General features: G+C 53.1%; 6 protein-coding genes across 14 annotated transcripts in view; 3 read left to right on the forward strand and 3 right to left on the reverse strand.

The window, feature by feature from the left end:
- Positions 1-3,501, forward strand: part of PBX2 (pre-B-cell leukemia homeobox 2) — a 4,961-nt gene extending 1,460 nt beyond the window's left edge. The window contains exons 2-9 of the mRNA XM_008588183.1: positions 735-808; positions 1,032-1,279; positions 1,379-1,569; positions 1,861-1,996; positions 2,100-2,253; positions 2,640-2,728; positions 2,853-2,939; positions 3,050-3,501. Of these exons, the coding sequence (XP_008586405.1) occupies positions 735-808; positions 1,032-1,279; positions 1,379-1,569; positions 1,861-1,996; positions 2,100-2,253; positions 2,640-2,728; positions 2,853-2,939; positions 3,050-3,142 (1,072 nt within the window). The 3' untranslated portion in view covers positions 3,143-3,501. The remainder of the gene's footprint in view (positions 1-734; positions 809-1,031; positions 1,280-1,378; positions 1,570-1,860; positions 1,997-2,099; positions 2,254-2,639; positions 2,729-2,852; positions 2,940-3,049) is intronic.
- A 1,961-nt stretch (positions 3,502-5,462) lies between these two features.
- On the forward strand, positions 5,463-7,799 carry AGER (advanced glycosylation end product-specific receptor). The gene is given in 10 exon segments (XM_008588184.1): positions 5,463-5,514; positions 5,699-5,805; positions 5,931-6,123; positions 6,274-6,404; positions 6,461-6,548; positions 6,644-6,826; positions 6,970-7,097; positions 7,294-7,435; positions 7,712-7,759; positions 7,762-7,799. Coding segments are annotated over 10 exon segments (1,101 nt in total). The 3' UTR covers positions 7,791-7,799.
- A 749-nt stretch (positions 7,800-8,548) lies between these two features.
- On the reverse strand, positions 8,549-11,148 carry RNF5 (ring finger protein 5, E3 ubiquitin protein ligase). Of its 2 annotated transcripts, XR_551637.1 has the most exons (7): positions 10,879-11,084; positions 10,013-10,031; positions 9,806-9,918; positions 9,637-9,691; positions 9,440-9,557; positions 8,846-9,338; positions 8,549-8,657 (listed from the first exon to the last, which is right to left on the reverse strand). XR_551637.1 is itself a non-coding variant. In XM_008588185.1 (6 exons), the coding sequence occupies exons 1-6, from the start codon at positions 11,016-11,018 to the stop codon at positions 9,241-9,243; spliced, it is 543 nt and encodes a 180-aa protein (XP_008586407.1). In that variant the 5' UTR covers positions 11,019-11,148; the 3' UTR covers positions 8,744-9,240. The 2 variants fall into 2 exon arrangements, 1 of the variants encoding a protein (XP_008586407.1); XM_008588185.1 differs by lacking the exon at positions 8,549-8,657 and having other exon boundaries at positions 8,744-9,338; positions 10,879-11,148.
- A 2,289-nt stretch (positions 11,149-13,437) lies between these two features.
- The window catches only part of AGPAT1 (1-acylglycerol-3-phosphate O-acyltransferase 1), an 18,739-nt gene continuing 6,377 nt past the window's right edge, over positions 13,438-25,799 (forward strand). For 2 of the 4 annotated variants that reach the window (XM_008588194.1, XM_008588193.1), the window contains exons 1-6: positions 14,523-14,543; positions 17,817-18,025; positions 18,249-18,382; positions 18,867-19,042; positions 19,206-19,301; positions 19,428-19,500. In XM_008588194.1, coding sequence (XP_008586416.1) covers positions 14,523-14,543; positions 17,817-18,025; positions 18,249-18,382; positions 18,867-19,042; positions 19,206-19,301; positions 19,428-19,500 — 709 coding nt within the window. Of the gene's footprint in view, positions 13,761-14,522; positions 14,544-17,483; positions 17,496-17,816; positions 18,026-18,248; positions 18,383-18,866; positions 19,043-19,205; positions 19,302-19,427; positions 19,501-25,799 lie in introns of those variants that run through there. The other 2 variants (XM_008588195.1, XM_008588196.1) reach the window with 2 other exon arrangements.
- Positions 20,254-22,961, reverse strand: EGFL8 (EGF-like-domain, multiple 8). Of its 4 annotated transcripts, XM_008588189.1 has the most exons (9): positions 22,862-22,961; positions 22,142-22,270; positions 21,795-21,917; positions 21,602-21,714; positions 21,411-21,506; positions 21,138-21,308; positions 20,968-21,047; positions 20,745-20,898; positions 20,254-20,546 (listed from the first exon to the last, which is right to left on the reverse strand). In XM_008588189.1, the coding sequence occupies exons 2-9, from the start codon at positions 22,240-22,242 to the stop codon at positions 20,500-20,502; spliced, it is 885 nt and encodes a 294-aa protein (XP_008586411.1). In that variant the 5' UTR covers positions 22,243-22,270; positions 22,862-22,961; the 3' UTR covers positions 20,254-20,499. The 4 variants fall into 4 exon arrangements, with proteins under 4 accessions (XP_008586411.1, XP_008586412.1, XP_008586413.1 ...); XM_008588190.1 differs by lacking the exon at positions 22,862-22,961 and having other exon boundaries at positions 21,605-21,714; positions 22,142-22,764; XM_008588191.1 differs by lacking the exon at positions 22,862-22,961 and having other exon boundaries at positions 20,254-20,461; positions 22,142-22,764.
- Positions 24,049-25,799, reverse strand: part of PPT2 (palmitoyl-protein thioesterase 2) — a 12,190-nt gene continuing 10,439 nt past the window's right edge. For both annotated transcript variants that reach the window (XM_008588186.1, XM_008588187.1), the window contains exons 8-9: positions 25,083-25,137; positions 24,049-24,887 (exon numbers count right to left, since the gene is read on the reverse strand). In XM_008588186.1, the coding sequence (XP_008586408.1) occupies positions 24,744-24,887; positions 25,083-25,137 (199 nt within the window). In that variant the 3' untranslated portion in view covers positions 24,049-24,743. The remainder of the gene's footprint in view (positions 24,888-25,082; positions 25,138-25,799) is intronic.

Below are 25,799 nucleotides of genomic sequence, written 5' to 3' on the forward strand. Positions count from 1 at the left end.
TACCCCCCCCCCCCCCCAACCCCCCCCCCTTCCCCTCAAACCTTTTCCTCCCCCCCCCCCCCCCGTAACGTCCCCATCTCTGGAGTCCCAGACTGAGAAACTGTTCTTGGGCTACGTTGTCTTCTCCCCTAACTCTCCACGCAGCCCACCCCCTTCTCTCCAGACCTGAGGACCTCCACACCCCTCCCCAGAGCTCCTGACACTCCTCTCCACCCATGGCCCCAGCCTCCAAGGGTGTTCGCCCACCCTTCACCCTGCTCAGCCAGATATTAGGTGCATCAAAGCCTCCCACCTGCCCAGCCCCAGGACCCCTTCACACACACCCCACTTAGTTCGGCACCCCCAACCCCTTTCTGCCACCTCAGACTCTGACTTTTCTCCACCTCAGCCTCCATTTCTCTTCTGAAAAATACCTAGTCACCCTCATTTCTCCAGTCACCCCCAAATCCCTCCACTATACCTTTCCTAGACCATCTCTGAAAGCCCCAGCCCACCCATGGCACCTTTAGCCTGCTGCCTGCATCTTCCTGAAGCCAAGCAGCTTCCCCATGCTCTAGGAGCTGACCTTTTCCCAAGAACCCCCACCCCAACTCCATCTGTCTCAACCCTGCTTTCCCCCTCCACAGATTTGCTCTCCCTCCTTGTTCCCAGGCTCCCCCCTCACACACTTGTGGTCTCCCTGCTCTGTTTCTCTAGTTCAACTTTTCTCTTTCCCTGCTCCCATTCCTCCCAAGGAAACATGCCCTAAACTGTCACCGAATGAAGCCTGCTCTCTTTAGTGTCCTGTGTGAAATCAAGGAGAAAACCGGTATGTGGGTCCCTCTCAGATTCCTCAACTTTGGGGACAGAACCCTATTCACTACAAGAATTTAACAGCTTGGGCCCTGAGGAAAGTAGGAAGTTAGGGAGGTTGCTAAGGGACAGGGGAAGGAACCAAAGCCTGGACACTTGGGTCCCCAGGAGACAACAAGAGGACTGAGCACTGGGTGTGGGGTCCCTGGGTTCCCTAAGTCCACTCACCTGCATGCTAGGCCTCAGCATTCGAAGCTCCCAAGAGGAGGAGCCAGTGGACCCACAGCTGATGCGCTTGGACAACATGCTTCTGGCAGAGGGTGTGGCTGGGCCCGAGAAAGGGGGGGGCTCAGCGGCAGCAGCCGCAGCCGCTGCAGCCTCTGGGGGCGGCGTGTCCCCTGACAACTCCATCGAACACTCGGACTATCGCAGCAAACTTGCCCAGATCCGCCATATATATCACTCCGAGCTGGAGAAGTATGAGCAGGTGAGGAGGGGAGGCTGGAGTGGGTGGAGGGAGAGGCTCTTGGGGCAAATCCCAAGGCCAGAGGGCTCCTCTTCACCAGCCCACCGGTCCCCACTACAGGCATGTAATGAGTTCACGACCCATGTCATGAATCTGCTGAGGGAGCAGAGCCGCACGCGCCCCGTGGCACCCAAGGAGATGGAGCGCATGGTGAGCATCATCCACCGGAAGTTCAGCGCCATCCAGATGCAGCTCAAGCAGAGCACCTGCGAGGCTGTCATGATCCTGCGTTCCCGCTTCCTGGATGCCAGGTGGGGCTCAGGGACCAAGGCTGGCCCCCAGCACCAGACGCCTTCCCATTCCTGTCTAAAACCTTGGGCCACCGAGTTGCAGAACACGGTACTCCATGACAATGGTGACCTCTGGAGTTATGCAGCGTGGCAGTCCCCGTCAGGACACCAGCATCCTCACCCACCCTTCTCCCTCCTCTGTAGGCGAAAGAACACGGTACTCCATGACAATGGTGACCTCTGGAGTTATGCAGCATGGCAGTCCCCGTCAGGACACCAGCATCCTCACCCACCCTTCTCCCTCCTCTGTAGGCGAAAACGCCGTAACTTCAGCAAACAAGCCACTGAAGTCTTAAATGAGTATTTCTACTCCCACCTGAGTAACCCATATCCTAGTGAGGAGGCGAAGGAGGAGCTCGCCAAAAAGTGCGGCATCACCGTCTCTCAGGTATTGTGGGGCTTTGGAGAGAAGTTTTCTCAGATCCTATTCAGTGAGCGGCTTCAGAGGGAAAGGTTTCCACCTGACCCTCCTTTCTGCCCAACACCCACAGGTCTCCAACTGGTTTGGCAACAAGCGGATTCGCTATAAGAAAAATATTGGGAAGTTCCAAGAGGAGGCAAACATCTATGCTGTCAAGACTGCCGTGTCAGTCACCCAGGGGGGCCACAGCCGCACCAGCTCCCCGACACCCCCTTCCTCCGCAGGTGGATCCCGCTGCCACCAGGCTGGCTGTTTTGCTCTCTTCCTGCTTTTGTTCCCGCTTCCTATCTAGGCAGGATCATAGCAGAGAAGGGGGCTTTTGGGGTGAGAGGCACCAAGCTGAGATGGGGTGGAGATAGATGTCAGGGGACAGAGGCCACTCCAGTGAAGTTACTTCTGCCTTTCTTCCAGCAGGTGGCCAGGGGAGGCTCAGAACGCCTGTTCTTTCTGGGTGTTGGAATGCTGTTTTGTGGATAATTTGTGTATAGGAGCACATCCCCACAGAGCTAGCAGAGCAGGCTTTTTGGAAAATGAGGGTTGTGGTTCATGTCCTGTCTGCCATTGTGAGCTCTAGTATACTCTTCCCTAACTCCCTCTCTGCTCCCCGAAGGCTCTGGTGGCTCTTTCAATCTCTCAGGATCCGGAGACATGTTTCTTGGGATGCCCGGGCTCAACGGAGATTCCTATTCTGCTTCCCAGGTCAGGTGCCTCATCTTCTCTTGAGCAGGGTGTTCCCAAACTCCTTTTCCTCCCCTTTAGGATATAAGACCTCTTGCTTCTGAGGTTTCTCCTCACTGTGTCATACCTTCCTCTGATGCCTCAGGTGGAATCGCTCCGACATTCAATGGGGCCAGGGGGCTACGGGGATAACCTCGGGGGAGGCCAGATGTACAGCCCTCGGGAAATGAGGGTGAGTGGATCTTGAAGCCCCCTCTCTCCATTCCCCCTAAGACAAGGGCCTAGCAGTGTTGTCCCCACACAGGGCTTCCCAGGGCCCTAATCCTCTCTCCCTTTTTCCAGGCAAATGGTGGCTGGCAGGAGGCTGTGACCCCATCCTCAGTGACATCCCCAACCGAGGGACCAGGGAGTGTTCACTCCGACACCTCCAACTGATCTTGCCCCTCAGGATCACAGGGGTGGACCCCTCACAAGGCGACTCTTGAAGAGGACGCAGGCATCCAGAGGACAAACCCCCAAACACAGAAGAAGCACAAGACAGAAGGGCAAATGGGGTTGTCCCCTCCCCAACTAGACTCTCAGTGCTGGGGGTGCTGACTATATGTCAGGGAGAATGGGACCCCTAAGGGGAAAGTGGGGTCTGTCTCCTCCTTTTTTCCTTTTTTCAGTCTTTTTCCTCTCCCCCTTTCTCTCTTACACAGAAACACATACCCAGAAACCTATTTTTCTGACCCCCTTTTCTCCTCTTCCTCTGTCTCTGTCTCTCTGCTCTTCTCGCTCCCTCTCTCTCTCTCATATACGCTCATATACAACTATTCTGTTTCTCTTTCTGGGCTTCCCCACTTTCCTTTCCCCACCCCACTTTTATGCTCTGGAATCTGTGGAGATGCCAGCCCTGCCTGACCAGAGATGCTCATATACAACTATTCTGTTTCTCTTTCTGGGCTTCCCCACTTTCCCTTCCCCACCCCACTTTTATGCTCTGGAATCTGTGGAGATGCCAGCCCTGCCTGACCAGAGATGCCAAAAATGGGGACACAACTTCTGGACAGAGGACATGGGCCACGCCCCCTGTGCATCCCCACCCCCTGCCCCTCCAGACGGCTTTATTACCTCATACGCAGCTCATCTTAAACCAATAGAATCGCTCGGTGGACGAGAGTGTCTGACTCAGATATCTACCTCGGAGGGAGTTTCTGCTACTTTAGGGAATTGTTGACTGGGCTTTGGGGTTGAACTTTTTTTTTAAGGAAAGGAAAACCCTGGGACCCATCTGTATTTTTTTTTTTTTATTTTTCGATTTTGTCGTTGGTTCTTAATTTTTAATTTGGGGAAGTAGTTTTTTTATATAAATATGTTGGGGGTTTTTTTTCTTGCTTTCCCATATTAGGTGACAGCCAAAGGGGGCCCTGGTGAGAGAAAGGAAATTTTTCGATTTTGTCATTGGTTCTTAATTTTTAATTTGGGGAAGTAGTTTTTTTATATAAATATGTTGGGGTTTTTTTTTCTTGCTTTCCCATATTAGGTGACAGCCAAAGGGGGCCCTGGTGAGAGAAAGGAACAAATAGAACTGGTGAAGATACCCACCTGGCTCCAGGCCTGTCCCTGAGGGCACCAAGCCCTCCCCCTAAAGTCACTTAGGTGTTCTTTGCTTGTGCAGGCAGGTTTCTGCTGCATTTTGTGTGGAGGCATTGAGGGGCTTGCCCTCCCATCCCCCCACTTCCCACAACCCTTGAGCAGGGCTTAACTCAGTAATTTTGAGAAAATTGAAGATGCCACCTTCCCTGTGAGTGATACATCTTTAAATTTTTCTTTGAACTACTTTTTGCAGGTTGGCGGGGAAAGAAAGGGGAGGGGGTTATTGCCAAATATGTTAAATATGGGTTGGGGTGCTTGTATATGTATCTCCCTCAGTTTCCCCAGAAATGAGGTGTCTTTTTTTGTCACACCAAAACCAAGGGGGTAGGGGGAAAGAGGAGGGAGGTTGCAAAAAGCCAGGTATTGGGGGGAACAACACTGTCCCATCCTCTGCCTGAACCCTGCCATCTGATCCCCTCAAACATCCTCAGGATTTTACAAGACTCAGAGTGGGGGACCCCTCCTGTCAAAGATCTGGGCAGGATTGGGGGACAGGATGGGAGTGTGCTGGGTGGGGGGGCGGGAGGCACAGCCCGGGGGCAGTTCTTTCCTCACTTGTAAACTTGTAGTTTCACAGAAAAAAAAAAAAAACTGCAGTTTTAAATAAAGAAATTTCTTTTTTCCCTGGGTTTAGTTGAGAATTTTTTTTCAAAAAACATGAGAAACCCCAGAAAAAAATGCTTCTCTCACAAAGCCCCAAGCATTTCCTTCAGTGTCTCCCAGCCCTGCTGCCATGCCCTCACTACGCAGGCAGGTCCATGGTCCACCCTTGGAAATCACAGCCGGTCTGAACCCTGTTGCCTAGCAACCTTGTCCAGTCAAGATGGGCTCCAGTCGGCCACCAGGCAGCCCTCAGTGGACTGATGGGATGCAGTGGAGGGCTCTGAGGGAATGAGACCCTAGGAGGTGCACTCCCCACACCCAGGGCAGTGGCTGTACCCAGGGGTGGGGTGATAATTGTTTTTCCTAGAACCTGAAGGACTCTTGTCAGAGAGGCATGAATTCCTAGCATTCCCTGTGATGGGGCAGGACGGGGAGAGGGTACAAGCCCCACCTAGGGCGGTGGCCACAGCGAGGAAAGGGGCAGACAGAGCCAGGAGCCTGGGAAGGAAGCAGGATGGCAGCAGGGGCAGCAGCTGGAGCCTGGGTGCTGGTCCTCAGTCTGTGGGGTGAGCCACTCCCCCCACCCCACTCATCCTCCCTGCAGAAAGCACTCCGTCCCCCTCCCCCCGAGTCTCCCTAGAACTTTTCCTAGTACCAGGGTGCTGCTTTTCAAGCTCCTTCACCCACCCTGTCCTAGCACCATTAGCCCCCATCTCCCTTCCTGCCCTCCACCATGGTGCTGTCTCCCAGGGGCAATAGGTGGCGGTCAAAACATCACAGCCCGGATCGGGGAGCCACTGGTGCTGAACTGTAAGGGGGCCCCCAAGAAACCACCCCAGCAGCTGGAATGGAAACTGGTAAGCAGGGCTCCTGTCAGCCGGCCGACTTGGGAGAGCCCAGTGATGATGTGCATCCACGCCACCCTGCCTCAGCAGTCCCTTCTCAAATGACTTCACTGTTTAGGCCCCTCTCCTCTCTCCAGAACACAGGCCGGACAGAAGCTTGGAAGGTCGTGTCTCCCCAGGGAGGCCCCTGGGATAGTGTGGCGCATGTCCTCCCCAACGGTTCCCTCCTTCTTCCAGCCATGGGGATCCAAGATGAGGGGACTTTCCGGTGCCGGGCAACGAACAGGAATGGAAAGGAGACCAAGTCCAACTACCGAGTTCGAGTCTACCGTAAGGGTTCCAGGGACTTCTCCAAGGCCCACCTCTCATCTAAGAGAAAGCCTTCCTTCAACCCCAGCCCTTCCGCTGCCCCCACTCCCACACCTGGAGTTTGAAAACCTTCAAAGCTGCAGCCTCTGATTGGATTTTTCCCTCCTTCAGAGATTCCTGGGAAGCCAGAAATTGTAGATCCTGCCTCTGAACTCATGGCTGGTATCCCCAATAAGGTAGTGGAAGAGAGCGGGAGAAGTAGAAACTAGTCCTGTGAATGGGAGGGGAGCCTAGCTCTGAGTGTGCGTGTATGGCATCTCATTTTCAAAGGATGATGAGGTCACCACTCTTTCCCCAGGTGGGGACATGTGTGTCCGAGGGGGGCTACCCTGCCGGGACTCTTAGCTGGCACTTGGATGGGAAACCCCTGCTACCTGATGGGAAGGGTGAGTCCCAAGTCCCCTCTCCTAGCTGCCTTCTTCCTGATCTCTCTCCGATGCCCACCCTGGGATGTCTTGTCTTGCCCTCCCCACCACCATAGGAGTGTCTGTGAAGGAAGAGACCAGGAGACACCCTGAGACAGGGCTCTTCACCCTCCAGTCAGAGCTGATGGTGAACCCAGCCCGGGGAGGAGCTCCCCACCCCACCTTCTCCTGTAGCTTCAGCCCGGCCCTTCCGCGGCGCCGGGCCTTGCACACAGCCCCCATCCAGCCCAGTGTCTGGGGTGAGCACAAAGTTGGGGAGGGCCCCAAGCTCAGGTGAGCACATTCTGGAAGTATGGCCCTCAGGGAGAGAGGGGTCAAGCCCATGGCCACTGGGACCACTCACAGGTGTAACTCTCAACCTCATGCCCCTTCCTACCCCCAGAGCCTGTGCCTCTGGAGGTCCAATTGGTGGTGGAGCCAAAAGGTGGAGCAGTAGCTCCCGGTGGAACCGTGACCCTGACCTGTGAAGCTCCTGCCCAGCCCTCTGCTCAAATCCACTGGATGAAGGATGTGAGTGACCTGGAGAGAGGGGCTGGGAGGTAGAGAGAACCGCACTGGCAATTAGAAGGAAGGCCAAGGGCTCATGGAGGGAGAGGCGGCCAAGGAGGAAGATAGGGTATCTGAGGGTGTGGAGACAGAAAGACAGGAATATGAGATGTGTGGACAGGGGTTTTGTAATAGTCTCCTGTCCTCCTTCCCCTACCAGGGCATTGCCCTGCCCCTTGCCCCCAGCTCCGTGCTGCTCCTCCCTGAGGTAGGGCCTCAGGACCAGGGAACCTACAGTTGTGTGGCCACCCATCCCAGCCATGGGCCCCAGGAAAGCCCTGCTGTCAGCATCAGCATCCTCGGTGAGAATTCTCCCCAAATCCCAAGGAGCCTGGGGCTGGGGTGAGGGACAGTGCAGGCTCCAACTCCCTACCTCACTCTGGCATTATCCCCAAGAGCCACCCCACTCCTCCCTCAGTGCACCCACACCCAGCCCTCCTCTGCCCTACCCAAATCCTGCCAAGAAAGCAGCCCAGCCTCTCCCCTCTGGACTGAAAAAAAGGAAAGACTCCGCTGGGGCTCCACCTTCTCCCAAACTGAAGTCTTCCCTTCTGACTTGCTCCAACTTTGTCTTCCAGAAACAGGAGAGGAGGGACCAACTGCAGGTGAGGGATTGGACAAAGTCAGATAGAAGCAGACAGTCCCCAACACATGTGACAGGGGAGATGGTCAACAATAAAGAAATGGTGAGCAGTGGGAACAGTGCCCTCAGTATTCCCCTTCTCCCTGCAGGCTCTGTGGGAGGGTCAGGGCTGGGAACTCTGGCCCTGGCCCTGGGGATCCTGGGAGGCCTGGGGACAGCCGCCCTGCTCATTGGGGCCATCATATGGCGAAGGCAGCAACGCCAAAGAGAGGAGAGGTGAGTGGAGAAAGCTAGATACCTCAGATTTGGGGCTTCCAGGCAGTTAAGTGATGGGGGGGGTGCAACGATGGAGTGCCAGGCATGTGCAGAATTCTCCCCAATCCTCCTCCTCAGGAAGGCCCCAGAAAACCAGGAGGAGGAGGAGGAGCACACAGAGCTGAATCAGGAGGAGGAGCCCGAGGCAGCCAAGAGTGGTGCAGGACGGGCCTGAGGGGCCCACAGACAGACCCAATCGTCCATCAGCTTCCTTTTCTTTTTCCTTTGAACTGTTCTGGACCAAGACCAGCTCTCCTCTGAACAATCTCCACCCCACTTCACCAAACCTTCTTCCATAACCAGAGCCCCCCACAAACAGAATGAGTAAACACTTGACAAATCTCACCCATATGCATTCGTGTGTGTGTGTGAGACCACCTCACCCCTGCACCCTCAGGAGCCCTGAGGAGAGGGGCTCACCCCCACGCTTTCCCACACCACACCAAACATCTACTCAAGTTGGGAAGGATATGCTCCTGTCCCGGAAGGAAGGAGGGAAGAAAGAACCTGGGAAGAGTTCCCATCAACACATTTCACCTTTTTTATTGAATTTGAAATAAAGGAGGTAGTGGGCGGGGGGGCGGGGAATGAGGTAAGCACTTAGAGTCAGATCCCATATTAGACACTTAGGCACTGGGAAGAGAACAATTAAATTAATCAACAAGAGGGAATGGAAGGAAGGAGGGAAGAAAGAACCTGGGAAGAGTTCCCATCAACACATTTCACCTTTTTTATTGAATTTGAAATAAAGGAGGTAGTGGGGGTGGGGTGGGGAATGAGGTAAGCACTTAGAGTCAGATCCCATATTAGACACTTAGGCACTGGGAAGAGAACAATTAAATTAATCAACAAGAGGGAAAGTGGGGGAGAGTCAGAGAAAGACTTGCCCACCTTTCAACATCAAATCAAGAAATCTGGGGGAAAGCAAAGGATTAGAAGAGAGGAGAAACAGACAATCTCTTCAGTCTGTCCTCCTCCCCTAGGGCTGGGAGTTACTGTGCTACTGAGCAGGTAGTTCAGAGCAGAAGCCTCTCCCATTTTATGCACAGATGTCACTCCTCCTCCCCACACCCTCCTGGAGAGTGGCCAAGGTTAGCCTTATCCAACAGAAATGGTGGGGTCAGGGGGATCCAGGAGTAAGGAAGGGTCAGCAGGGACCCCCAATACTGATTCTCCTCTAGCTGGAGGTGGGCAGGAGGGAGACACAGCTCAAATACTGAGCAGCCAGAAAAAGAAGAAGATGGCGAGAAAAAGGAAGAGGGAATCCTGCCAGCTGAAGGCCGGGTGACCCTGTCCCAGATCCACACCTGTGGGAGAGAGGAAAGCTGCAGAAGCATATACTCCTAGGCCAGGAGGGGGCCCAAGATATTGAGAAGGATCCCTGCTAGGAGCCGAGTGTGACTCTTACCTGTACCCCGGCGGAAAGGCTCATGGGTATTGAAGACCGTGGTGAAAAAGCCAAAGGGAAAAGCACCAACACCAAATGAGAAGTGAAAGCCACCAGTATCACCAAACGGCTGGAATCCCTAGGGAGGCAGAAAAAGTCAGAGGGGAATCAGGCAAATCTTTGGCAAGGAAAAGACAGAATTGTACAAGAAGACTCACCCCTCGGCTCTCTGGAGCTGGTCGCTGGCCCTGGGGGCGGGGTGGAGTTTTCAATCTGAGGAATAGGAGAGAAAACATCAAACAGGGAATTTTCTCCTCTCCTCCTCCACACCCTCTTCCCAGGGCACTAGCCTTCAACCTTCCCTCCACACCACCTCCAGTCTCTCACCTGGGATCCTGGGGCTTCTGGCTCCCTCGTCCATAAAGTGGGACAACATTCTCTCTGCTGATCCCAGCTTTACACACTGGGCACTCTTGCCGCTCCGGCCGTGTCTCCAGCCACTGGGGAGAAAAAAATGAAGTGGTTTCCAGTACCCAGGAGGGTCTTCCAGCTCCTTAGACCTCCCCATTTCCCTCTTCTCCTCTGAGTACGCACCTGATGAAGACAGGGCCAACTGGATGGGGGGTGGGGGGGAAGAAAAAAGGTCAAACTAGCTACAGAAAAGAGACACATAAACCCCAGACATCACAGATCCCATCTCACCCCTCTTCCCAGGTATTACCTGCTGGGTTTTTTTATATTTTCCACAACGTCTACCATACCAGCCAACTTGGCCTTCCTGCTTATCTGATCTTCTAACGCCTAAAGCTCCATCCATCCTCCACATGCTCAACCCTCTCCTCTCTCCTGTCCCACCACACACACACACACACACACACACACTCTCTCTCTCTCATCCCCTCCCTTCTCTGCCTTTCAACTTGTTGCCAATTCTCTTCAACCCACCCCTTTCCAGGACTCCTCTTTAAGCCCCCACCCCATTTGCCCCCATCACTCCAAACCAACCCCCCTTCACTAAAACATTCCCCCATTACTCCTTTTCCTCTCAATTCCAGGCTCAATAAAGTCCCTATCTCCATGACCTTTTAATCTCTCAAGTTTGCCCCTCAACAGTGCCCCATCCCCAGGTTTGTCATATCACCCCCTTCCCAGATCTCACATGAATGGGATCCCATATTCCTGGGTCTCTCTCATTTAACTGATGCGTGTCTGCCCTAACCTTTGAGTCTCATCCGTTTCCATCTGTACAGCTTTAGAACCCTCATTTCCCTGGGGTCAGGTGGCTCGGGTCCCAGCTGTACAGATGTGTGGTGTTCCCCCACTCCCTGCCCAACCTCCTCGGGCCTCACCAGTGGGGATGTGCCCTCCAATTATCTGTGTGATTGTATAGTTCCCCGCTCCCAGCGTCCACAGTATAGAGGTGAGCCCCACCGCCTTCCGCCCCTCTCCCCGAATCTCACCAATACAGGTGGCCACACACACTGACCACAGCTTCCCGAGCAGTCTCCAAACATATATTACATTCGAAGGTCGCGCCCGCCCCGCTACGCTCGCGGTTTGGCCCTTCGGGGCCCCCGTCCTCCTCCTCGGCTGCTGCCATGGCCGGTTCTATTTCGCCCCCGCGCACCCCTCAGTCTCCCCAAACACACACATACACACGCCCCAGCAAACAAGAAACCGCCTCCTGCTCACAATCGTTGGGCAGGCTTCAAGGTTCTCTAATCACTATTGGTCTGATGGCTTGCCAATTATACAGGTTTCGAAAGAAAGGATTGGTCCAAAGGGTGGGAGCGGCAAAAGGCTTGTGCAGTCCTGCCCTTGCACCATAACTATTGGCTGAGACCGTCGCAGGCAGTATGCAAAATCAAGGGATTGGTAACAACTCGCTATACCAGGCCCTGCTTTCCGGCCAGGGAGGGCTTTATTCGTCTGAGTAGCTGCCAGTCATAACCAAATGCCAAAAGCAATTGGTTCGAGACTACATAGACCTCACCCACTATAAACCCCTGTCTTTCCTTCAATCCCTCTTCCAGAGAATGTCCAAATTCCTGTTGGACTTTGGAGCTTATGACTCCAAAGCAAGTGATTGGCTAGAACTCGACAGAAAATGGCGGTTAGGTAAAATGCGCCTGCGCGGCGCGAGGCGGGATGGGGTGGACCAATCCTATGAAGGTTGAGCTTTCTCCGGCCTCATCCTTTCGCCGCTGTCTTGTCGCCATGGTGACTGCTCTACAATTGGAGAAGCTTGCAGTTCAAAGGTCTCGGCTCGGCTTCATCCGGGTCCTTTGGCTGTGGAATCTCTCGGCTGATTGGCCCGTTTTTTTGGCCCCCGATTGGGTGAGATCGGAAAAGAACGAAAAGAGCTAGTAAAAGGGGGCGAATACTAGGGTCTCAGGGTTCAAAATGGTTCCGGCCTCCTTGGGTGACGTAGAGAGCAGAACTTGGGTCTGCCTGGCCCTCTTAGAGAAGAGAGCAGAACTGGGATTAGCCCGACGTTTGGATGGTGCGAACATCTGTCTGCGACGCTGGTGTTAACCCAACTCCTTCGGCTGGACGACTCAGCCTGCCCCTTTAGGTGATTTACAAAGAACTGAGCTAAACACCCACTCTCTTTTTAAGGTGACACTCAGAGTAGAACAGAGGGCCTCGACTCTATTTTTAAACTTAAAGAGCTGAAAAGGTCTGGCTCCACTCCTTTGTGAGTGGGTGTAGAAGGGGCGAGGCCCACTCTAGGCAGAATGGAATTAGGCCCGCCCTTTCTTGTAATTTTCCCAGCAGAACTGGGGTCTTCTTCCTGGGCTGGACCCCTGAGAGCTTGGGCGTTTTCTACTGTCAGTGCCCCTCACTGTGGCCCAAGGAGCAGAACTAGGTAACAGTCCTCCCACTACCAGTGTTCTTTACATCCTCTTCCCCCAGGTCGTGTAAATTTGCTCATGCAGAGCAAAGGTGTGGGGGGGTTGGAGGCAGACACAGGCTGAGGATTTAACTATTAAGCAACACCTTGATAAAAGGCCCCATGTGTCTTAAGAGTAAGGAAAGATGAGAATTTGAAAGTTGCGTAGCGGACAGGGCAGGTGAGGGTTCAGGAGGCTTGAAGAGGTTTAGGAAAGAAGTTATTGAGAGGGGGAGGCGGAGACCAAGGAGGGAGGAGTGATGGCATAATCCTGGTGAAAGGATAACGGGAGTTATGGGGAAGAGGGAAGCAGGGGCTGGAGAGCTAGATACATGGCTACAAAATTAAGTAGGCATGCTCAATTCTAGAGGAATCAGCACTTTCTTCACTTTTTTTTTTTTTCTAGGAAGCAACCCTAACGCCCAATTTCAATTGGAAAAAAGATCCACCCAGATTCTGTGTTGGGGGGAAGGGTTGTCTCAGCTTGAGTAAGGATACTGATAGGAAGGAAGGGGATAGGAAGGAAAATGTACTTAGGCAAAAGCGTGGAAGGGAAAGGAACCAGGAGAAAGGCCAGAGAGCGTGGGTGGAGGAGGGAGCTGAACTGCTGGGAAGCAGTAGACGGACAAAGGACAGAGTCCAGACCAGAGGGCTGCAGGATAGGCAGAGTTCATCTAGGAGCCCTAGAGAGAAAAAAAAGAGATGAACTCAGCTTGGCACATGGTAGATGCTTGATAAATGTTTAGAGTTGAATGGAGGACAGGAAAAGAGGTCTGAGAAGAGTTGGGAGGAGTAAGCAGCAGATACTGGGGTTAAGCAGAAAGGAAGAAACCAGAAAAAGACCAAGTAAAAGTGGCAGTAAGAGGAGAACCGATGGAGAAAGGGGAAGCACTATGCCGAAGGAAGAATGCACCACCAAGGGATCCAGAGCTATGCTGCGTGCGCTGAAGGGGGTTGAAGGAAAAAAGAGATGCAGCTGGAGGCCGAGAGGGGCGGAGACAGAGGCAGAGCCCCCTGAGCTCTCCTGGGGCGGGGCTAGCAAGAGGACACTGGTAGATGTGGGGAGGAGATGCCAGGGTTTCTGGGAGGCGATTGGCAAAGCAGGCCGCCCGTCACCGCCCCCCACTTCCTGGCCGGCCCCGGAAACCAGCAGGCAGTGGAGAGCGGGGCCGGGGGGGAGATAGCGGCCCCAGCAGCCCCAGCCCTCAGACAGACAGCGGGGAGGGAGGGAGGGTGCTGGGGGGACAACCCCCCACCATTCCTACCGCTATGGGCCCAACCTCCCACTCCCACCTTCCTTCCATCGGCCGAGGCTAGGACACCCCCAAGTCCCGTCGCCCCCCTGGCACCGACATCCCGACAGAGACAGAGACACAGCCAGCCGCCACCACCGCTGCCGCAGCCTGGCTGGGGAGGGGGCCAGCCCCCCAGGCCCCCCACCCCACTGAGGTGTGGGCGGGAAAGGGATGGGAGGAGGTGGGAGGAGGGTGCAGAAAGGGACGTGGATGAGGGGATGGGGAGAGATTGGGTCTGGGAGGGCCGACTGGGGAGGGGGTTACTGGGAAAAAGATAAGGGCCGACTGGGGAGAGGGTTGCTGGGGAAAGGAGAGGGGGGCTGAGAGGGAGTTAGGATGGAAGAGGCATGGGAAGGAAGAGAGATGGAAGTCCCGAGATTTTGGAACTGGGGGCGTGGACAGGGAATCCTGGAAAAGGAATTTCCTATACCTTCCCCAATTCCTTTTCCTGTCCTTTGACCCCACATGACTCTTGAGGGGTCCTGAGGGGAGAAGGCCAGCAGAATTTGCATCCTGGGAATGTCCTCTGTCACCTTTTTCCATCTAGCACAGGACCTCTTATTTCTCAGTGGCCTTCCACACTGCTAGACCCTTACTGACACACAGATGCCTTGTGGGAAGCCATGTTTTCTACGTGGAGTCTGTGTGCCTTTGACATGTTTAATGGCTTGTGTGCAGTTGGGTTGTCTCTATGCTGTCCATAGCAGTGGAGAAATGATATGTTATTTTCCATCAGGATTGTCCATTCTCAATCTGTGTGCCTTTGACATGTTTAATGGCTTGTGTGCAGTTGGGTTGTCCCTATGCTGTCCATAGCAGTGGAGAAATGATATGTTATTTTCCATCAGGATTGTCCATTCTCATATCTTCTGTCCATGTTTCACATCCAGTATCCTGTCTCACGTCCAGTTTTGACATGTTCAAGTACTGCATATGTGTGAGTTTTCATTTATTGCACCTGTTATGTGGTTTCATGTTACTTGCACGTTTATGTTTTTGCATGTTTACTTTGGCATATAAAGATTATATGCTTTATTTTGTTTGGCTCACTTGTTTTGTCCATGGTCTCGCCGTATGCAGTATGTCTTTATGTGTGGGATCCCATGGCTTGGCTGAATAGCACACACTCTCGTATTGTGATTGGATTGGCCTGTTTGTGTTTTCCCAGTCATGGTTCACACTGCCCATGTGCTTGCCTCTTCCCATGATACACTGATGTGACATCTCCATAGTATGTGTGCTCCTGGTTACACATACTATTTATTTCATAAATTTATTTTCAGTACATTTTGTGAGATGTATACTCATTAATCTATTTGGCACTCCATTTTGTTTATAAATCCTTGAGCATTTCTGCTCCAGAGAGGGTCACTCTTAATATCAAGTATTAGAGAAGGTAACTGGGTTCCAAGTCCCCAAAGAACCGTCCCTCATACCTTACCTTGCTGACCTCCCTGGCCTGTGTTTCTTCACACACATTATCTGTCCAGTGGCTGTGTACAGTCTGTGTCCTTGAACTCAGTGCATGGGTCAGCAGTGAACACGGTCAGCCCTGCTGTGAACTCCCATCAGCTCTGTTTATGGACATTATCTATCCCCACTTTTTGCATTGTGGGCACATATTTGATGACAGCAGCATCTTTTCCCTGTGACATGTTGATCCCATTCTGTATGTTTCTCTGGTGTCTGAGATGACATCTTCATGATTGTTGTCACTCTGCCTTCATTATGGCTGTGTATTGTTTGTATATATTCAGAGTAGGTTACTGTTAGGCGTGGTGTATTCATTACATTCTCAGTGACTATTTTTTTAGTAGTTAATATTCCTCGAGAGGGTAGCTGATTCATGATCAGAACAGCCATCTCTTTCCTTAACTGTGGCCGTGTGAGTGTGTACACAGCCTTATAATTTGTTCAGTAAATGTTTATTGTGTGACTATTTCACCTCCTACTGTCCCGGCATTGGGTACAAGACAGTGTCCCTGTCCTCAATCTGCTTACAGCCTAGGGAGGGAAACTGAAATGCCAGTGAGCAGTTACACATAGTGTGGTGTTAAGATCAGTGGTTCTCAAACCCAAGTGCACATCAGACTCACCTGGAGGGCTTGTTAAATTACACATCACTGGGCCCAGTGCCCAGAATTTCAGATTCAGTAGATTTGGTGTTAGGTCCAAGAATTTGCATTTCAACACTTGGAGAACCACTGATCAAGATGAAAATATAATGGAAATACAGACCTGGAGGGGCTCAGGAAGACCTCGGAAGGTGACACTGAGCTGTGTGAGGGAGGAGAAGAGGCAGAAGGGCATTGCAGCCAAAGGGAACAGCGTGTTCAAGGTGCAGAAGCATGAAAGATCATAGTGTCTCTGAGGAACTGAAGTAAACCAGTTTGACTGGAGGCTTTTGTGGGAATGTTGATGAAGATGTAAGAAGTCAACTTGTGAGGAAAGGCCTTGAGGCAAGACAGGGAGATGCTCAAGTTTGCGTTACAGAAAAATCTCTGTGGCATCCCTTATCAAAAAAAAAAAAAAAAAATCTCTGGTTGCAATGTGGAAGGTTGGAGGGAAAGAGTTAGGAGCCTACTGCAAATAGTCCAGGGAGAAGCGATGCTGGTCTGAACTTTCAGGGGCAGTAGGATGGAGCAGCTCAGAAAGCCTACTGTTTTCAAGCTGGCAGTGTCTCCTGTTTCCTCCATTGCCTGTTACCTTCACACTTGGCAATGGGCTTACCTTTGAGCACAGCCTTTCCTGTCATGGGAAGGAAGTGCCCGTGGCCTCCATGGGAGTGACAGGTATTTGCCTGAACACCCTTCTTGTGAATTGTGACCCTGCCCCCAGCAGGGGACAGAATGGAGGAAGGAGGAAGAACCTAGAAGACAGGTTCTATGTGCCTGCACCTCTTCCTCTTGAGCCCTTTCCTCTCCCAGGGAAGGTGGTGTGATGTCCCTTACACTTTCTGCCCTCCTATTTTCATTTGGTGAGGCCTTACGCACAGTACCTGCCTGTCCAAATTGCCTCCTGTGTCACTAGAAGAAAGGGAAGGGGATAGTGGGATTTTGTTTGTCTGTTTATGGAGGCAGGATTGGTGTATGTATCTACTCTGCATATGTCCATGGGTTTATCTGAGAATGGGGAAGTTCGCCTGCGTGGAGAGGGATTTTTCTAGGTTATGCATTTACATTCCTTTATCTGTCACTGGGTGTGATAGTATATTTGTGTGTGTGTGTGTGTGTGTGTGTGTCATTCTTTGTGTGGCTGTGTGTGTCTGCATTAGTGACATGAGCCTTTATTCTTGTCATTCAGCCATTGGGTGTATGTCTGTGGGTGTTTTGTCATTACACTATTGTCTGCTGGGTACGTGTATGTATATATACATACACGTGCCAGCGTAACTGAGTACTTAGGAACACAGGCTGCTTAGGTTTAATCTAGAAACTACTGCTTAGGAGCTGTATGACCTCAGGTAAGTTATTTAACTTCTCTATACCTATTTTCTATAAAATGTAAATAATAATAGTACGTTATAGATTATTGTGTGGCTCATGTTTAAGGGCTTAACATAGTGTATAGACCAGTGCTGTCCGACAGAAATATAATGTAAGCCACATATGTAATTTTTAGTTATCTGGTAGCCACATTAAAAAAGCTAAAAAGAAAGAATGAAATTAATTTTAATAATAATACTTTACTGAACCCAATATATCCCAAAGATTATAATTTCACATGTAATCAGTATAAAAGATTAATGGGATATTTTACATTCTGTTTTTCAAAGTCTTTTAAATATGATGTGTATTTTATATTTCCAGTACATCTCAATTCAGACTAGCCACGTTTCAAGTGCTCAGTAGCCACATGTGGCTGGTGGCTACTGTATTACACAGCGCAGGTAGAGACCATAAGACCTTTACTATCATTAGTATTGTTATTTTATTATCATGTATCTGTGTGTTGTGGTTATCCATGTCTCATGTCTGTTGTCTGTCTGAATATACCTGAGCCTTCAGGGAGAGGGGTGGGAGAGCTCCCTAACCCCACCACCCCCATCCTAGAGAGTATTCTTGGGAAGGTTTGAACAGGAGCCCTGCCCCCACCCTGTATCTTTGGCCCTTGTCCTCATAACACCTGCAGCAGCCTGGCCTTCTGTGTCTTGCCCACCCTGCTCCCCTCTGGGAACCAGGCTGACTCTCCCTTGCCCCATTCCCTGCAGGTGACCAGAATGGAGCTGTGGCCCGGGGCATGGACGGTGCTGCTGCTGCTCTTACTGTTGCTGCTCTTCCTGCTGCCCACACTGTGGTTCTGCAGCCCCAGTGCCAAGTACTTCTTCAAGATGGCCTTCTACAATGGCTGGATCCTCTTCCTGGCTGTACTCGCCATTCCTGTGTGTGCTGTGCGAGGACGCAACGTTGAGAACATGAAGTGAGGGGCAGGGGTGGTGGGTGATGAGGGAACCTAAGGGTGAGAAGTGAGTAGTGGATGTGGGGGGATGGGGTACAATGTGTGTAGAAGGGACTGAGAGCCCAGAGACAGGGAAGAGGGAGGGGACTGCAAAGTTAGCCAGAAAGACCAAAGGGTGGGGGTAGCTAAGGCATGCAGGAGGACATCAGTGGATCCCATTGGACCCCTTGCCATGACCCCACAGGATCTTGCGTCTAATGCTGCTCCACATCAAATACCTGTACGGAATCCGAGTGGAGGTGCGAGGGGCTCACCACTTCCCTCCCTCACAGCCCTATGTCGTTGTCTCCAACCACCAGAGCTCCCTTGACCTGCTTGGTGAGGCCCCATTACAAGACACATCTCCCTGAACCATGCCTTCTCTCCTAGAGCCTTTCCCAGAATCTCCTCCCCTAGAGATCCTCAACTCCCCCTCCTCTGGGATGTTACTCTTCACCGTCCCTCCTCAGACCTTCTTTCCCTACAGTAGGGCTGCCCTCATAAGCACGGTACATATACCTTTAGTCACCCTTTCCTTCACTCGGGGCTCCCCCTTCCCAGTCCCCTCCTTTATCTCCAGTTCCTACTAGTGTGGGTGATGGCCTGGGGGCCGGCCCGTGGCTCACTCGGGAGAGTGTGGTGCTGATAAGCACGGTACATATACCTTTAGTCACCCTTTCCTTCACTCGTGGCTCCCCCTTCCCAGTCCCCTCCTTTATCTCCAGTTCCTACTAGTGTGGGTGATGGCCTGGGTGAGGTGGGCTGCCTGCTGTGACACACTGCTTCCACCCCGATCTTCACTCCACCCCCGCCTCTGCCCAAGGGATGATGGAAGTACTGCCAGGCCGCTGTGTGCCCATTGCCAAGCGTGAGCTACTGTGGGCTGGCTCTGCTGGGCTCGCCTGCTGGCTAGCAGGAGTCATCTTCATCGACCGGAAGCGCACAGGGGATGCCATCAGTGTCATGTCTGAGGTTGCCCAGACCCTGCTCACCCAGGACGTGAGTCATCCTGGAGAAATGGGGGCTTAGAGGGCAGGGGAGTAGGATAGTTGTAAATAAAACTGATATGTAGGGCCAGTGGGCCTTAGAGGTCCCATTACTGCATTGCACCCACTCTGACTCCTCCATATGTGTTTATCTTCCTTGACTCTTTCTCTCCCAGGTGAGGGTCTGGGTTTTTCCTGAAGGAACAAGAAACCACAATGGCTCCATGCTGCCCTTCAAACGTGGAGCCTTCCATCTTGCAGTGCAGGCCCAGGTGATTACTGCTTCCTTTCTGCTGCTCAGTCCCTGCCTGCCACCATTCCTTCCTCTCTGGGCAGAGGCTTGTTGTGGGGGGTCTCAGAAGGGAGCTGTGGACTGATCCATTTTACCCCTTCCCCAGGTTCCCATTGTCCCCATAGTCATGTCCTCCTATCAAGACTTCTACTGCAAGAAGGAGCGCCGCTTCACCTCGGGTGAGGGCTCTGAGCAGGTCTGGGGTAGGGTGTGGCCAGAAAGGCCACTGATAGTTGGAATACTCCCGAGCTCATCCTGGGGACTTTCCACAGCACCTCCACCCTCCCTTGCAGTGGAGCCTCCTGTCAGTGGGGGCTAGACTCTTCTAATTCAGAGGTCTCATTCCTGCACTTGCCAGATGCCCAGGGTCACACGTACTCCTGGAAGCCAGTTTGGTCTCCACATTTCTGCTTCCCCGTCCCTATGGTACAGTTCTTCAGTGGTCCTGGCCCCACCCAGCCCCCTGCAGCCCCGCTGTACCATTCTAACCAGATGCAAGGGGAAGAGGCAGACCTCAGGTGCTGCACTCACTTCCCCCTGGGGAGTTGGGGAAAGGAACTGAATCCTGGCTGGAGGGGATAGGAGGGCTTTTAATTTATTTCTCATTTGAGGCTTCCCCCTCTCTGAGCCAGTTTTCATTTCCTCCTGGTGGCATTAAATGCTCCCTGCCTCCCACTCCAGACCTGTTCCCACAATTGGAGAGGTAGGCTGGGAACAAAAGAAGAGGGTGGGACCCAGTTTTGTGTGGTTGGTTGGTTTTTATTAATTATCTGGATAACAGCAAGAAACCGAGAATAAAGAGAGAGAGAGAGAGAGATCTGGGTGCTTGCTGGTTGCATTTTTTAAGGAGTTGAAGAAGGAATTCTAGCCCAGGCAACCTACCCCCAGCCAGATGACTCAGGGGTGGGCCAAGCCGCTTTCCTCCTTCTGGGTGCTTGCTGGTTGCATTTTTTAAGGAGTTGAAGAAGGAATCCTAGCCCAGGCAACCTACCCCCAGCCAGATGACTCAGGGGTGGGCCAAGCCGCTTTCCTCCTTTCTTCAGCTCTCTGAAGTGTCCATTGCTCATTGCTCCCTGGTGGCTGATAGCCTTATCTGCAACTTCCAGTCAGCCAATCCCAGAGGATTAGTGGGTCCAGTTTCTGTATAAATTAGGGGGCAGGGGCTCTGCGTTTGCTCCTTATCGATGATTGAGACCAGGGCCCAGGCTGTTGTCCTCACAGGAACCTGGTTAATTACAAGGAAATAGGCAGACACAGTGGCTGTGGTCTGTAGGGGCTACCTCCAGCCTGGCGTGGGCAGTACTGCCACTCTCACCCAACAATAAGTGGAATTCCTGGGCAGGGGACAGGATCCCGGAAGAGAATGGTGGGGAAAGTTGTTGGGGGCATAGGGGTCGTGGTGAAGAGGAGCATGAAGACTCACAGGCACCCAGCCTCTCCTCCAGCAGCAGCACCTGGTCGCTGAGAGAGTCGATCCGGTCGCCCCGGCCCCACAGTTCGGCCACCTGTTCTGGCTGCAGCTCTTCGGGTGGCATGGGAAGCACAGCTCGGACCCAGGCCCCGGCCTGACCAGCCCACTGCAAAGGCACAACCGCCTCAGGGTATTGGAGATATAGGCCGGCTTGGTCCCAGGAGCCTCCCCTCACCTGTTCCAGCCGCTCCAGGCGCCCTCGCAACTCGCGAATCTCCCGCCTCAGTGCGCGCTCATCTTGTTCCGCCTCCCGAACTAGGACAAAGGAGAACGGGAGTGTGACCACAGCCGGCCCCTGCCGCGGCCCCGGATCCTTCCCGTGTTCCCGTCCTCCCGCTCACTCACCGGCCACACTGAGGATGCTGGCACTAGTTGGGCGTTCCGGGGACCCCTCCGCACAGGTGTGCCCGTCTGGGCCCAGCAGCAGGCCGTGGGGGCAGCCGCATGTGAAGCTCCCCGCCGTGTTGAGACAATGGTGCGAGCAGAGGGTGACGCCGGTCCTGCATTCATCCACGTCTAATTACCAGGAAAAAGGGGGCTGAGAGCGGGGCGGGGCAGGCGCCCGGCTGGCTAGGGAGGCCCAGGCGCCACCGCTGGGCAGAGGGCAAGCCGACTCACCCACGTGACAGTGCTTCCCTCCCCAGCCCGGGGCGCACTCGCACTGGCCCGGCCGAACGCAGACGCCTCCGTTCAGGCAAGGCTTGGCGCAGATGGCTGGGGGCGGAGGAAGGGGGGCTCAGACCCGAACGGCCTGGCTTCCCAGCTCCGCCGGGAACACCTCCCCCAGGGTCTGGAAGACCCAGCCTCACCTTCTTCGCAGGTGAGCGCCCCCGGGTGCCGCTTCTTCCAGCCCTGGCAGCACACGGCGTGAGTCTGCTGCACCTCCCGCCTCACCTCTCGCCACGCCACGCGGTACGTGGTCCTGGAACACAGCGCCCGGCTCTGAACCCAGCATACGGGTCCTGGTCGGGGTTCTTGGGAGTCCCAGCTCGCCACCCTCACCTGTAGGTGCTGCAAATGCGCCTTCCAGCGCACAGGGTCAGGTAGGGCTTGTACACCGGTTGGCTGTAGGACTCGTTGTAGCGGAGCGGGACCACCAGTGTCTGCTTAGAGCAGACCCCTTGACTGCATTCATGCCAGAGGAGGAGGTGGGAGACATTGAGTGAGCCAGGCTTTGGGGAGCCAGGAGTCCCATTTCCCTCAAGGGGCCACTGAGTCCCCACTGGAGGCAACAACTTCTCGCCCCCATTCTAAACTTTCCACTTTTGTGTCACCTCTTGTGTAGCCCCAACCCCAGCAGAAGGCTCCTGTGAAGACCTCACCCCGCATCCCACCCCTTCTGTTGTCACCTCTCTTTGAGGGATTCATCCTTGGCCCCCTCGCCTGACATCAGTAGCAGGAGGAACAACAGTCCGCCTAAGAGAGTGCACAGCTCAGCCCCAGACCCCATGATTCTTTTTGACTCCAGGCTCCGTGGGCTGCAGGCAAGAAGAGGTTAAATGGATGCCCTTCCCATCTCCTATTAACTTCTCCAGACCCAGCCCCTCCAAGAGCAGTCTGCTGGTGCCCTCTAAGGGGAGTCAGGACACTCACTTTTACATACTAGCCACCAGGATTGTCTACACCTGCACGTACATTTAACTAATACCATCCTGTCTTTAGCATGTCATGATCCACTCAGCATTCATACAGGCTCACACCTCAACACACTCCCACCAACGCCCCTCTAATCTTTCCCTTTCCATTCCTAGTTCTCTCTGCACAACCTGGAGGTACACACGCATAGTTAACCCTCCCCTCATGACCCTCCTATCTCTAACATCCCCTTATAACTTAATCTTCATACCTCCAAAACCACAGATATACACCCTCACACCTTGCACCTGGAAATGCCCTACCCTAAACACATTCTTGCTCCTCTCACACATCCACACCATCACATACACCCCAGACACACACCCCTCACTCACAATGCTCTCCAACCCACACCCACCCTAGGCTCTGAGTGACTCCCATTCTTCCCCACTGACATTCTCTTGCCACTTGCCTTCCCCTCCCCCAATTACCACCTGGCTTCCCGTCCCCCTGGGAGACTTCAGACAGATCAGCCTCAGCAGCAGCAGCTCAGACTGGTGGGTGGGCCAGGGTTGGCTGGAAAGGAGAGCAAGGGCTGGGCCAGACAGGGTCCTCCCATTCCTGCCCCCTCCCACAAGCCTTAGCTCCAGCCTGGTCAGTTCAGTGGGGTCAAATCCCACTCCCCTCACCCCGACCCCAGCAAAGGGCCTCCTATAAGTATTTTCCCATCCCTCTGAGGCCCCCCATTTCCAAATCAGCAGCACCTAATGGGTCTGTAACACGACCACTACCCCAGCCCTCCCCCATCCACCACCTTCAACTCAACAGAGACTGGGGGAGAGTTAGGGGGCAGGGGGAGAGACAGAGCTGGCAAGAAACAAATAGGGTAAGGTCATGGGAGAAAAGACAAGATTACTGAAGAAAGAAGGGCAAGTCCTCACAAAGGAGCAGAGGGCAGCTGGGAGCACCAAGGGGAAAATTGCCCCCATCTCTTAATGACGTTTGTTAGGGCTTGGGAGGGGAAGAGAGTTGACTCAGACACCGCCCCCCATGCCAGAGCAGACAGGGCCCTATTGTCTCAGCCAAAATTCCTTCTTTCAAGGAAGAGGAGGCTCATTGTCCACCCCTCACCCAACTCTGGCCTACAAAGATAGAAAAGGGGCGCGATAAATGCCCACCCTGACCCTCAGCCCCCTCTTCTAGCCTGGGGGTGGCAGGCACATTCCATCCATGAGGCTGAAGTCCAAACCCCTGGAGCCCCAGGCTCAGCACCCCCAATCTTAGGCAGGGACAGGAAGAGAATTGTCTTCAGCAGGAAAGAACCCGCAGAGAATCAGGAACCCATACAGAATGGGCATTGAGAGAGCGGAAACACCAAGCGATAAATGCCCACCCTGACCCTCAGCCCCCTCTTCTAGCCTGGGGGTGGCAGGCACATTCCATCCATGAGGCTGAAGTCCAAACCACTGGAGCCCCAGGCTCAGCACCCCCAATCTTAGGCAGGGACAGGAAGAGAATTGTCTTCAGCAGGAAAAGAACCCGCAGAGAATCAGGAACCCATACAGAATGGGCATTGAGAGAGCGGAAACACCAAGGGGGTCCCCACCCCAGACCAGGCAACTCTCCATCCCCACCCTCCTTGGGGAGCCAGGTCCCCTTCACCTGGAAGTGAGCCAAGCCACACTGAGGAAATGGAACTTTATTTCCATAAATACAGGGGTAACACCCATTCAAGAGTAGTTAAAAGAGGGGCTGGGGCCTCAAACTAGGCTCCCAGGGGGTACCCCAACACTGATCATAGGGACTGGGGGATCCCCAAACCTGAGATGGGCCTCACAGGCCACAGATATTCCCCAACACTGACACTTCAAGAACGGAACTGTCCCCACAGGGGAGCCTCAGAACCCCACCCCCATGGGTAGTCCCTCTTGGGGGTTGGGAGGGCTGACAACAGGGGAGTTCAGAGAAAAAAAGGAACATGAGAAGAACAGAAGCTAAAAATGTCCTGAGCGGCCTGGAAGGAGACCCCTGTGGTGGGCAGGGGCTGAGTTCTCCTCCTGTAGAGCCAGATACAGAGGAACAGCAGCAGCAGGAGCAGCCACAAGTTAAAAACCTGGTTTCTCATTTCCCAGCCTCAGCCTTGGGAAAAAGAGAGAGCATGGAGCAATCCCCCAAACGAGAGGACATGAGGTAGGGGAGACCAGGACTTGTCATTCACAGAGGAACATAGAAGGAGAGTTCTGGGAGCCCTGGTTGGTGGGGGGCAGTGTGGGAGCAATGAGGTGGTCACAGGCACACCAGAACCTGACATCTGCTTTCCAAGGCCACCACTTGGTCTCTGGGCTAGAGTGTTCCTGGGGACCCCTGAGGATGTCCTCAGGAAAGCCAAGGTTCAATGCAGGTCTCATACAGCGTGCGGTTGGAGTGCCAGGCCGTGTGGGAGATCCCAGCCATTGGACACCTCACTATGGCCCCCCGAGACAAAAGAGTCTTCAACCCAAAAGAATCCCGCAGATAAACCTTCCAGGTGGGCGAAGCGGCACAGAAGCATGGAAGAAAAGACACAAGGAGACAAAGTGAATTACTGCTGGTGTCCTGGGCCCTCTTCCCCTCCCCACAAGGTGAACCCTTCAGCTTGGGGGTCAGTGGCAGGGAGGGCTCCAGAATGAGGTGGGCTCGTGGATGAAGAGAGGGGAAGTAATCCAGAGGACTCACCAGCTGCTCCTCCATCTCCAAGACCGTCTCATTTGCATCGTAGAAACCAAAAAAGCTACAAAGAGATTTGAGGAAGGTTATCAGAAGAGATGGAGAAAACCAAGGTGGGCTGTGGTCCTTCAGGAAATCACACCTGTTGGGGAGACAGGCAGCAGGGAGGACACTCTGGATGTCATGTACCTCATGACGTGATACACTGAGGCTACAGCATCACTTCTATAGAATTCCGGTCAAAAATGCTTAACTTGGATCTAATCACGAGGAAATATCCAACAAATCCAAATGGAGGGATATTCTAGAAAGTAGCAGGTCCATATGCCTCAAAAATATCAATGTCATGGGGTTGGCCAGTTAGCTCAGTTAGTCAGAGCATGGTGCTGATAACACATAGGTCTAGGGTTTGATCCCCATACTGGCCAGCCAGAATAAAAAATAATAAATAAATAAATAATGTCAAGGACAAAGGCTGAGAAACTACTGCACATTAAAAGGAACTAAGGAGACATGACAACTAAATGCAACACATGATACTGGGTTGCATTATGCACTAGACTTTTTTTTTCCTATATGGACAATTGGAACAATGAATAAGAGTACTGTATCAATGTTAATTTCCTGATTTTGATAATTATATTGTATATATGTAAAGATTGTCCTGTTTATAGGAAATACTGTAGTATTTCTAGGGGTAAAGAGACATCAGGTCTACAACCCATT

Source organism: Galeopterus variegatus, unplaced genomic scaffold (genome assembly GCF_000696425.1).
Source record: "Galeopterus variegatus unplaced genomic scaffold, G_variegatus-3.0.2 Scaffold4713, whole genome shotgun sequence".
Classification (NCBI taxonomy): domain Eukaryota; kingdom Metazoa; phylum Chordata; class Mammalia; order Dermoptera; family Cynocephalidae; genus Galeopterus; species Galeopterus variegatus.